Source organism: Pleurodeles waltl, chromosome 1_1, assembly GCF_031143425.1.
Source record: "Pleurodeles waltl isolate 20211129_DDA chromosome 1_1, aPleWal1.hap1.20221129, whole genome shotgun sequence".
NCBI classification, from domain to species: Eukaryota; Metazoa; Chordata; class Amphibia; order Caudata; family Salamandridae; genus Pleurodeles; species Pleurodeles waltl.
Window position 1 is genome coordinate 246,553,917 of NC_090436.1, and position 12,308 is coordinate 246,566,224.

The following is a 12,308-nucleotide window of genomic DNA, read 5'->3' on the forward strand; positions in this document are numbered from 1 at the left end:
CATTTGTACAGTTAAGTTTCAGTGGAAGTCATGGGACTTGTATTCTAAATTACATCTCACATTAGTTTCCCGAAACATGAGAACTTATTTTCTATTTCCTTCCTTCTCTTATGAGTAAACTGCAAATATTTAACTTTATCAACCATATACCGCAAGGACGTCACTGGCTTGGCAGAGGTGGAAGGTCAAGTAAAGGCGTAATGAAGTATAGGCATGCTTCCAAAGCACCTACCCCAGGAACATACAAAGTTTGGCATTGATAGTCAGATCCATGCAATATTCTTAGTATGGCTGCTGACTGTGTGAATGTAGTTTGATTCAGGCTGATTATATGTAAATGTATCTCATTTGGTTAACTGGCATGGGTCATCCCTTCCCCAACCTCTAGGAACTCTGTACTACACCCCTGATCTCTACACCCATCGTTTTGAATGCACTTGTAAGCCAAAGTATCTGTAAGCCACTATTTGCTCCTCATTGGGTAGTAGGGTCAGGCTCAAGCAGAAAATCATTATGGATGTGTACAACGACATACGCAGTTCAAAACAGCTTACAAGATAATGTTATATCCAAACACATTAAATTCAAGAATTAATGTATTAACTAGAAAATAAGTGTTGATTGAAAATAAGCAGTAGTGCTACAACCCCATGTTGGGTCAATCAAATAAGTGTGACTGAAACAGTAGTTGGGTAGGGGTGTGGGGGGAGTTAGAGGGTTCCTCTGCTAAGAATGTTTTTTTTTTTTTTTTTTTTTTTTTTTTTTACAAAATGGGGCTTCATTGTTCATTCTACAGAATAGTTTTCCAGCTACATTTTATGTCCATATCAGATATGAAAAGAAGAAACACTCCAGAGTGTTATTACACTTACACATTTGACAATATCGTTTTTCTGTTTTTCTCTTAGGTTCAGGATACAGAAGCAACAACACTAACTGGATTATTGGATGGGATTGAATGGATTCTTGGAGAGTGTAACACAAAGACATAAAAATACCTGAGAACAGCTGCACTGTCAATTCCTCGATAAAAGATCAGGATTGTCCATATAAAAATAATATTGAAGTCTGTATCCATTTCACGTGTAACATTTAATACTGTTTCTTTATCTGGGGGATTCTTTTTATTTTGTTAAACTGCGCCTGAAGTGGGTTCCTGGCAAATTTGTATTAAAAAAGATATATTTTCATATTTTACTTATTTTTGTAAATGTTGTAAATGCCATTTGACGTTTGAGAGTGCTTTCTAAGTACATGATCTTCGTAATAAAAGGTAGTGGAGCAACGCTTGGACAATCTCAGTTTAATCATCACCCTCCGCCTGGGACGACTCCTGGTGGCCCCCTGCCCTGGGCAGCACACCCAAACCAACGGACCACGCACGCAACCTGGGCTTCATCCTGGTCTCCTCCCTCTCGATGACCAGACAAGTCAACGCCGTCTCATCAAGATGCTTCAACATCCTACGCATGCTCCGAAAGATCTTCCGATGGATCCCCACCGAATCCAGGAAAACGGTCACCCAGGCACTCGTCACCAGCCGACTGGACTACGGAAACACCCTCTACACCGGAACCACGACCAAACTACAGAAAAGACTCCAACGCATCCAGAACGCCTCCGCACGCCTCATCCCCGACATCCCCCGACATCCCCCGACACAGCCACATCTCCGGACACCTGATAGACCTGCACTGGCTCCCTGTCAGCAAGAGAATCACGTTCCGCCTCCTCACCCACGCACACAAGGCCCTCCACGACCTGGGCCCCAGATACCTCAACAACCGCCTGACCTTCTACACTCCCACCCGCCAGCTACGATCGACCAGCCACGCCCTCGCCGCCGTTCCACGCATTAGAAAAGCCACCATGGGAGGAAGATCCTTCTCCTACCTGGCAGCCAAGACTTGGAACTCCCTCCCCATCCACCTCCGTCTGACCCAAGACCACCTCTCCTTCAGGAAGCAACTCAAGACCTGGCTGTTCGAGCAGTAGCGGTCCCCCCTCCCCCAGCGCCTTGAGACCCTCCGGGTGAGTAGCGCGCTTTACAAATTCTTGATTGATTGATTGATTGATTGATTAATCTCACTACTGTGTCTAAACACAATGCCTTGAAAGAATCCGCAGCAATAGAAAGCAAAATAGAAGATATGACGTTATAGCTATTCTGTCTTTGCTCAGCTGAATTGCATAGTCACCTGGCTAATTACTCCATACATACATACATATATATATATATATATTTTTTTTTTTATTTTTTTTTTACACCTTATGTGAACACTAATGTGGGCAGACATCGAGTAGAGCATTGCAGGAAAGCCATACCTGGGTTTTTGGAGGCTAAAAAGAGGTCCTCCCCACTCCCCTGACCTTAAAAGAACGTCACATATCTGCACCCCAATTACAATGAGAAATGATGCAGTAACAACGGGTAACAGCAGAGATGATAATTGCTGTGCCACATATGGTGTGCCTGTTTCAGGGAAAAGTCTGATTAGTGCAGCGATTGTGACAGGGCTGGCTTTAGGGCAGCAGCACTTGGTACTATTTCGGAGAGTGCTGTTTTTAAAGTAACACAGCTTTAAAAAGCACCTTCTGCACAGTACTTTGTATCCTGGAGTTTTCGAGGCAACAATAACAAGCATTTGCAATGCAATGGGTCTCGCTTTTGCTCAAGTTAGAGCTATTAACGTTGTAAATTCCTAACTGGACTTTTCTTGCCACATAAATTGAAAATGAAAAGTAAAACAGTTGACATAAGTAAGTCAATTCCAAGTGCCACGGTCTCCATGAGCGCTAAGCAGAGACACAAAAGGAAAAGTTTGCTCTCAGTCAAGTGCATCGGCAAACCTGCAATTATCCATGTAACAAGGTCGATGGCCAGGCGGTAACAAAACTGCCCCAAGGAGGGACAAACGTAAAGCATTTACCAATGATAACAAAGGATTTTTTAAAGGCAGGGCCATGAACGAGTGATAGTGATGGGTGTGGTTAAAAGCCTCATATAGATTACAACACGTCAGAGCGCTTGTGTGCTCGACCTAAAAATGTCAAGTTAACCTGCGACTAATTATTGCCTGCTGGAGAGAATTCAGAGTTTTGTCTAGTGTCAGTTTCCTTACATGATAAAGTAGCACAAAGGGTTAATGTGCCTGCTGCAAAGTACACGTACCACTCAAATCACCAATTGTTCTTTATGTGGCTAGCTCAGTAGGTTATGGTTTTTGTCACAGAGCTTCTTTTGTTACTTGCAGTTCACAAGTTACAACCCTGATATTGCACATTGAGCTATGAAATGTAATTAAAGAGTCCATGCAAAGTGCATGGTATAGGTTAGAACGTTAAGTATTTCCATCATCCTAATGTTGCTAAAATGGGTTCATTTAGGTACATTCTCATTAGTAAAGCCAACCACAGTGGTACTTTTAAAATCCCGGGTTTGTGCTTCTCCAGACCAAACACTCTTAAAACCTATTGCCTACTAGCATCGATGATGTGACTCCTACACATTATAATTGACATTGTCTTATGTAAAAATTTCTATGGACTGATTTACACATGGATCTGTATAATGTGTGTGTGTGTGATGTAAAGTGCTCCAACACCTTACACTGGTATGATTAACGCTATAAAATAAATGAAATGCATGTGAGAGTGGCTGTGGAGAGATAAGGGGCATTAGAGCGTGATTGTGAGGGGATCCTTGGAGAAGGAGATTTTGGTAGAGGGGCACCAACAAAGATTGTCACACTGGGCACCAACAACACTAAAGCCAGCTAAGTACCACCTCCAAATGTTAGGCTTACACTGCTTCTCCAGATGAGGATAAGCTGTAGGGGCAGTAAATGACATGACATATTGTGAATGATCACAGAGTGCCAACCGAATGTTATTGACTACAGTTGAAAAGGAAATCCGGTCATTTACTGTTCATGTGCCATCAAGTGGACACCATTGAACCCAACAGATGAGGGCTTTCTCACTGCAGGGTCATTCAGAATAAATGGAGATAATGGCAGACTGTGCTCTACAGGTACATGAGAGAACGGAACAAAGGGTGGATGGAGCGTGGCTAGACATACGCTGTAGAATCTAGATGAACAGCATTAGCATATAAACTGATTGCACAGCACCCAATTTGTTAATGGCCTTTTCAGTACAACTACTCAGTAAATATAGAAGCATCCACTCTCTGAGCGAATGACGTAGGTGCAGAACCTTAGTGTACAGCCAGACGTATAAACAAGCATTGGCAATGCCAGTAGGTTTCACATTTGCGAGAGTTAGAGCTATTGGCCTTGTAAATGACAATATCTTTTACCCATGTTTTATGGAGGGGAATGGATGTATGAGGAGTGGAATTTTATGTGGATTCGATTGGAATTGTTAGTCATGGAATTGTGTGGTGAGGAGCAGATGTGTGTAGTGGAATTATGTGGCATGGTATGCAGTGGAATTATATGGTTAGTAATCATGTGGTATGGAGTGTCCCGGAATTATGTGGAGTGGGATTGTGTGTCATGGAGTGTAATTTTGTGGAATAGTATTTTGTGTTGGGTATTGTGGTATGTTGTGGAGTTTAATTGTGTGCTGTTTAATTTTGTGGCATGATGTGGTATTCTGTGGTGTGGATTGTATGTATGGGACGTGTTGTGTAAATGTGTTGTTGAGTTGAATTATGTTGTTTGTTGCCAAATTATGTGGTGTGGAATGGAAATGTGTGGAGTGGAATTGTGTTGCATGGAACTGTGTGGCATTGAGTAAAATTCTGCTGATTGGAATTATGTGCATGATTTGGAGTGTATTTATGTGGAGTGTTGCTATGTGGCAGTTGCCAGTGTCCTTGAGTGAAGTGGGAAGATTAGTGTGTCGTAGACTGGATTTGTTGAGTAGAGTGTTGTAAAGTTGAGTAGAGGTGAACAGAGTTCAGTGGCAATGTGTGTCATGAAGTGCAGTGTCGTAGAGTGGCGGGGAATAGGGTGGAGTGGGTTGGAGTGGATTGAGGTAGTGGGGTGGATTGGATTGGGGTAGAGTGGGTTGGATTGGAGTGGGTGGACTGGAAGGGGTGGATTGGATTGGAGTCGGGTGAATTTAAATGGGGTGAGGTGGATTGGAGTAGGCTAAATTGGAATGAGGCGGATGGGAGTGGGGTAGGTTGTTTTGGAATGTAGTGGGGCAGATTGAAGTGGGGTAGACTGGAGTGAGACAGATTATTTTGGAGTGGGGAAGATTGTTGTGGGGCAGATTGTAGTGGGGCCGATTGTTTTGGATTGGAGTGAGCAGAATGTTTTGCATTGAAGTGGGGCACTCTGGGCCTTTGCCAAACTCTGCCGTTTGCGGCACTGTCTAATCAGCAGATGGCCTCTTGCTTGAGTGCCTTCTTGTGTGCGTGCTAATTTGAAACACATCAGTACAAGACAGGATAAGGTCTGTGGGTCAATCCTGCATGTATCTATATCCCTATGAGGAGGAAAGATAACTGATACCATATATATACATATATATATTTATATATATATGTTCGATGGCATGTGTAGCTGCAGATACACATGCTGTGCATATTTCGCCATCTAGTGTTGGGCTCGGAGTGTTAAGAGTTGTTTTTCTTCAAAAAAGCTTTTTCTAGTAACGAGATCAAGTGACTCTTCCTCTTGGTGATATTGCGCATGGGCATCGAGTCCTTTGTTAGATTGTTTTCTTTCCGTCGTTGGGTTCGGATGTGTGTTCCCTCGATTAGGTGAATCTCGATTCAGAAATTCAAAACTTATTCTAATCTTTCTGTAATATAATCGGTATTGTTTTCGATCATGTTTCCAACTGTATTCTATCTGATTTAGACTGTTGGGTCAGTTTTTTCTCACCCTTACAAGAGCAATGCCCTTTAAGGGCCTGGTCCCATGTGAGTCTGATGGAAAGAACACCGTTTTGATTCTGTCCTCAGTGTCACTTGAAATGTCCGTACACTGATCAGCACTCGGTGTGCAATCTTTGCCTGTCTCCAGACCATCAAGAAGACAATTGTGACGCTTGTAGATCTTTTCGATCTAAGAAGACTCTTCGGAATCACAGAGCTCATCGTGTCGACCAAACCAAAGTTACTAAAAAGACTTCAGCACTGTTTGTTGATCCTCCCCTGCCATCAGGCCATAGTTGGATTGAAAAACAAAGTCCGGATGACCAACCTTCAGGTTCGTCACTGGGATTTAAGACCAAGGTGCACTTGGCTTCAACGAAACCAATTTCAGAGTCTAGCTCAAAATCTGAAAAAACAACTTCAGACCCAAAAAGGGCAGCACCATCTTCGGAGCTGAAAAGGATTACACCACCTTCGGAGCCAACACTTTCGGCTCGACCAAATAAAAGATTTCGGAGTCGAAAGCTAGGGGTAGTGAAGAAACTACTTCTACCCAGGAGTCCATAGACATTCAACCTATTCTAGAGGCGATGGACGCCAAACAAAGGAAAATACTTATTCAGAAGGTCATAGGACGAACAATTGCCTACCCTCCAATGTCCTTTAAAGGGAAACTGACTTTTAGAGACACTTCAAAAGATGCTCCTTCATCAAAAAAGGTCTTGAAGCAAAAGCAACAGTGAGAAGTTTCAACGCAGGAACAGCCCTCTCCACCACACTCTACTGTTCCTCCTTCCACACCTCCTCCACTGCCATCACCCACATATGAGGCACAATTATCACCACCTACATCCTCAATTTCACCAAATGGGGATAAATTTGTGATGATCAACTGGACACAGATCCATGGGACACTTATGACTCTGATCCTATATTACCAAATGACCCTCAGTTATATCCTGCCAGACCATCACCACCAGAGGACACTACAGCATATAGTCAAGTAGTGGCTAGAGCTGCAGCATACCATAATGTGCAAATGCACACTGACCACCTAGAGCTTGAGTTTCTGTTTGACACACTAGAATCAACACACAAGCAATATGAATGTCTTCCTACGCTCCCAGGCATGCTTAGTCATGCTTCTGAAATCTTTCAAATGCCTGTTAAAGCTAGGATTATTACTACTAGTGTGGATAAGAAATATAAACCAGCACCCTCAGACCATGTGTTTATAAGAGCTCAACTTCCTCCTGATTCTATTGTAGTTGGTGCAGCCAGAAAAAGGGCCACCAGCTAGTCCACAGGAGATGCCCCTTCTCCTGATAAGGAAAGCAGAAAAATAGATGCAGCTAGGAAAAGGGTGGCCTCCAAGCTGCAAATCACTGGAGGATAGCCAATTCACAAGCTCTATTGGCTAGATATGACAAAGCCCACTGGGGTGAAATGGAAGAGCTATTACAATACCTCCCTCTAGTACACCAAAAGAGAGGACAACAAATAGTTAATGAAAAGCAGGCAATATCTAACAATGTTATTAGATCTGCTATGGATGCAGCTGATACGGCAGCTAGGTCAGTTAACACCAGTGTGCTTATAAGGAGGCATGCCTGGTTGAGATGTTCAGGTTTTAAGCCTGAAATACAACAGGCAGTTTTAAACATGCTGTTTGATAAGCAGCATTTATTTGGCCCTGAAGTGGACACAATATTAGACAAACTCAAAAAAGATTCAGAGACTGCTAAGGCCATGGGGGCTTTGAATGCCACACCCACAAGGGGCACTTTTCGTAGGCAACAATTTAGAGGGGGTTTCAAACCTTCGGCCACGGAAACACCACCCACCCATCAAAAACAATCCTCACAATTTTACCCTAAAGGATCATTTAGAGGGTCCTATAGAGGATCTAACAGTAGAGGTAGAGGGAAACCTTCCGCATCAAGAGTCTCCTCACAATCTAACAGTGACTTTCTCACTATCCCCACACAGCACACATCAGCCTACCTCAGAAGGCAACATGTACATGTCTTTCCCTATCTGGACGACTGCCTCATAAAAGTCCGCACCATTAAAATCTCTCAACAGCATACACAATCAATACCCTACACAGTCTAGGGTTCACAATCAATTACCAAAAATCTCATCTCCAGCCAGCGCAAATACAACCGTATCTGGGAGCAATTCTGAACACTCAATCAGGATTAGCGTACCCAAACCCACAAAGAATTCAAGTGTTCTACAGTCTCATATTGCAACTCCAATCCAATCAAACGTGCACTGTAAGATTTATCATGAAGCTCTTGGGAATGAGGGCATCGTGCATAGCAATAGTACCCAATGCACATCTAAACATGATACCCCTGCAACAGTGACTCTCACAGCAGTGGTCTCAGGCACAGGGTCAACTTCATGATCTAGTGTTGTTGGACCGCCAGACTTACAACTCTCTGCTATGGTGGAATCACACCACTTTATCAAAGGCGCAGCCATTTCAAGACCCTGTGCCGCAGACCATAATCACCACAGATGCATCAGTGACAGGTTGGGGAGCCCATCTTGACAATCTTACAATACAGGGAGAATGAGACTCAATCCAGCAGACCACATAAATCACTTGGAATTGCTGGAAGTGTTCTTAGCAGTCAAAGCATTCCAACCACAGATCACACACAAGACAGTCTTAATAAGGACAGGCAACATGACAACCATGTATTATCTTTAAAAACAGGGACACACTCATCCCAGTTGTCCCTTCTAGCACAAACAATTTGGAAATGGCCAATTCACAATCGCACTTACCTACTAGCATAGTACATCCCAGGGATACACATCCAGTTCTCTTAAGCAGGGCGCAGCAACAAATACATAAATGGGAGATTCACCCACAAGTAATCCAACATTACTTCCAAATGTGGGGAACGACAAACATAGACCTTTTCGCAACAAGCGAAAACGCAAAATGCCCAAACTTCGCATCCAGGTACCCACATTCTCGATCCAAGGGCAATGCTCTATGGATCAATTGGTCAGGGATATTTGCTTACGCTTTTCACCTTCTCCCACTAATTCCATTTCTAGTCAACAAAATACGTCACACTTCCCTCACTATGATACTCATTGCTCCCACATGTGCACCTCAACACTGGTACACAACACTGTTGGATCTATCAGTAGTACCACATCACAAGCTTCCAAACAAACCAGACTTATTGACTCAAAACAAAGGTCAAATCAGACTTCCCAGTATACTCAACCTGGCGATTTGGCTCCTGTCATAGAGTCTGGATATCTACAGCTTTCATCAAAATGTATGGACATTCTAAAAGAAGCATGTAAACCTACAACTAGACAGTGCTATGCAGCTAAACGGAAAAAAAATGTATATTACTGTCAACCCAAAAACATTGATCCACTTAACTCATCGGTAGAGGATATTGTATGTTATTTGCTTTACTTACAAAAAGCAAATCTTGCATATTCATCTATTAAAATCCATTTAACAGCAATATCAGCCTACCTCCAAAACAGACAGCATACCTCTCTGTTTAGAATTCCTGTCAAAGGCTTTTATGGAAGGCCTTAAAAGAGTTATTCCACCTAGAGCTCCACCAGCTCCTGTATGGGATCTTAACATTGTGGTCACAATGCTTATGGGTCAACCATTTGAACCCATGCATTCTTGCACTCTTCAGTTTCTCTCATGGAAAGTTGCTTTTCGTGGTAGCAATTACTTCCTTAAGGAGAGTAAGTGAAATTCAAGCATTCTATTTAGAAGAACGCTTCTTCCAAATTCACAAACACAAAATAGTAGTTAGAACAAATCCAAAATTTGTACCCACAGTGGTTTCACCATTTCACATCAGTCAGTCAGTGGAATTGCCAGTCTTCTTTCCACAGCCAGATTCAGGTGCTGAAAGAGCTCTCCACACTCTTGATCTCAAAAGAGCTCTCAGGTACTATATCGACAGAACAAAGGATTTTAGAAAATCTAAAAGAAAAATTTTGTGGCTTTTCAACAGCCTCATAAAGGGAATCCTGTATCCAAACAAGGATTGGCCAGATGGATAGTAAAGTGTATTCAAACTTGCTATCTTAAAGCTAAAAGGCAACTATTAGTAACTCCTAAAGCACATTCTACTAGAAAGAAAGGTGCTTCAATGGCATTTTTGGGAAACATACCAATGGCAGACATATGTAAAGCAGCCACATGGTCCACACCAGACATATTTACTAAACCCTAGGGTGTGGATGTGCTATCTCGCCAACAAGCAAATGTTGGTCAAGCAGTGCTTAAAACACGATTTCAAACTACTCCAACTCCTATAAGCTAGCCACCGCTTACTTAGGAGGGGACTGCTTTTCAGTCTATGCACAGCATGTGTATCTGCAGCTACACATTCCATCGAATGGAAAATGTCACTTACACAGTGTACATCTGTTCATGGCATGTAGTGCTGCAGATTCACATGCACCCTCCCTCCTCTCCGGAAGCCTGTAGCCTTTGTAGTATTTTCTTATGTAAATATGTATATACATTGCATGGACATCATCTTTACTTACTATATATGTGTACATATACAATTCTTTACTCCTTACTTCACCCTCCTGCGGGGAAACAGTCTAACAAAGGACTCGATGCCCATACTCAATACCACCGAGAGGAGGAGTCACTCGATACTCGATCTCATGACTCGAAAAAGATTGAAGAAAAACAGCTTGTAACACTCCGAGCCCAACACTAGATGGCGGCGTATGCACAGCATGTGAATCAGCAGCACTACATGCCTCAAACAGATGTACACTGGGTAAGTGACTATATATATATATAGTACACCAAAACAATGCTTTTAACCCCTTCTGTGCCCAGGACGTAATGGTTACGTCCTGAGGCACAGTGCTGCTGTGCCCAGGACGTAACCATTACGTCCTGTGCACAGAGCCCAGAGGGGGCAGAAACCTCTTGTTGCCAGGGCAAATTTTTTTTTTGTGTTTTTTTTTTGTTTGGTTGGTTTTTTTTAGAGATGGGGAGCGACCCATCAGGCAAGGGTCGCTCCCCTGGGGGGCAAATTGTGTTTAGACCATTTCTGCCCCCCTTGGGGGCAGATTGGTCGATTTTAGGTCAATCTGCCCCAAGGGGGCAGAAACCACTAGGCACCGGGGATTTGTTTTTTGGCGCCAATGTCACGTGGGGGAGCGACCCCGTAGGCAAGGGTCAAATTTATTTTAGGCTATTTCTGCCCCCCCAGGGGGGGCAGAAACCTCTTGTTGCCAGGGCAACATTTTTTTAGTGTTTTTTTTAGTTTGTTTGTTTTTTTAGAGATGGGGAGCGACCCATCACACAAGACTGTGTTTAGACCATTTCTGCCCCCCTTGGGGGCAGATTGGTCGATTTTAGGTCAATCTGCAACCACTAGGCACCGGGGATTCGTTTTTTGGCGCCAATGTCACGCAGGGGGAGCGACCCAGTAGGCAAGGGTCGCTCCGAGGTGGGGGGGTGGGGGGGTTTGGGGGGGGCAAATTTATTTTAGGCCATTTCTGCCCCCCCCTGGGGGCAGAAACCTCTAGGCGCCAGGGCAAATGTTTTTTTTTTTTTTTTTTTTTTGTTTGTTTTTTTAGAGATGGGGAGCGACCCATCAGACAAGGGTCGCTTCCCTGGGGGGCAAACTGTATTTAGAGCATTTCTGCCCCCCTTGGGGGCAGATTGGTCGATTTTAGGTCAATCTGCCCCCAAGGGGGCAGAAACCACTAGGCACCGGGAATTTGTTTTTTGGCGCCAATGTCACGCAGGGGTAGCGACCCCGTAGGCAAGGGTCGCACCTGGGCAGGGGGGGTTTGGGGGGGTGGGGGTCAAATTTATTTTAGGGCATTTCCCCCCCCCCCCCTGGGGCCGGCTGAGCTAGAGGCCAAAATCCACATGTAGGCACTTTGCAAAAAACACCTCTGTTTTCTGTGAAAAAATATGTTGTGTCCACGTTGTGTTTTGGGCCATTTCCTTTCGTGGGCGCTAGGCCTACCCACACAAGTGAGGTACCATTTTTATGGAGAGACTTAGGGGAACGCTGGGTGGAAGGAAATTTGTGGCTCCTCTCAAATTCCAGAACTTTCTGTCACCGAAATGAGAGGAAAAAGTGTTTTTTGGCCAGATTTTGATGTTTGCAAAGGATTCTGGGTAACAGAACCTGGTCCCAGCCACACAAGTCACCCCATCTTGGATTCCCCTAGGTCTCTAGTTTTCAGAAATGCACAGGTTTGGTAGGTTTCCCTAGGTGGCGGCTGAGCTACAGGCCAAAATCTATAGGTAGGCACTTTGCTAAAAACAGGTCTATTTTCTGTGATGTGTCCACGTTGCGCTTTGGGGCGTTTCCTGTCGCGGGCGCTAGGCCTACCCACACAAGTGAGGTATCATTTTTATCGGGAGACGTGGGGGAACGCTGGGTGGAAGGAAATTTGTGGC

At 43.8% G+C, this 12,308-nt stretch overlaps 1 protein-coding gene across 2 annotated transcripts in view; it reads left to right on the forward strand.

The window, feature by feature from the left end:
• Window positions 1-1,286, forward strand: part of FBXO4 (F-box protein 4) — a 97,698-nt gene extending 96,412 nt beyond the window's left edge. For both annotated transcript variants that reach the window (XM_069221461.1, XM_069221468.1), the window contains exon 7: window positions 909-1,286. In XM_069221461.1, coding sequence (XP_069077562.1) covers window positions 909-992 — 84 coding nt within the window. In that variant the 3' untranslated portion in view covers window positions 993-1,286. The remainder of the gene's footprint in view (window positions 1-908) is intronic.
• The last annotated feature ends 11,022 nt before the right edge of the window (window positions 1,287-12,308 follow it).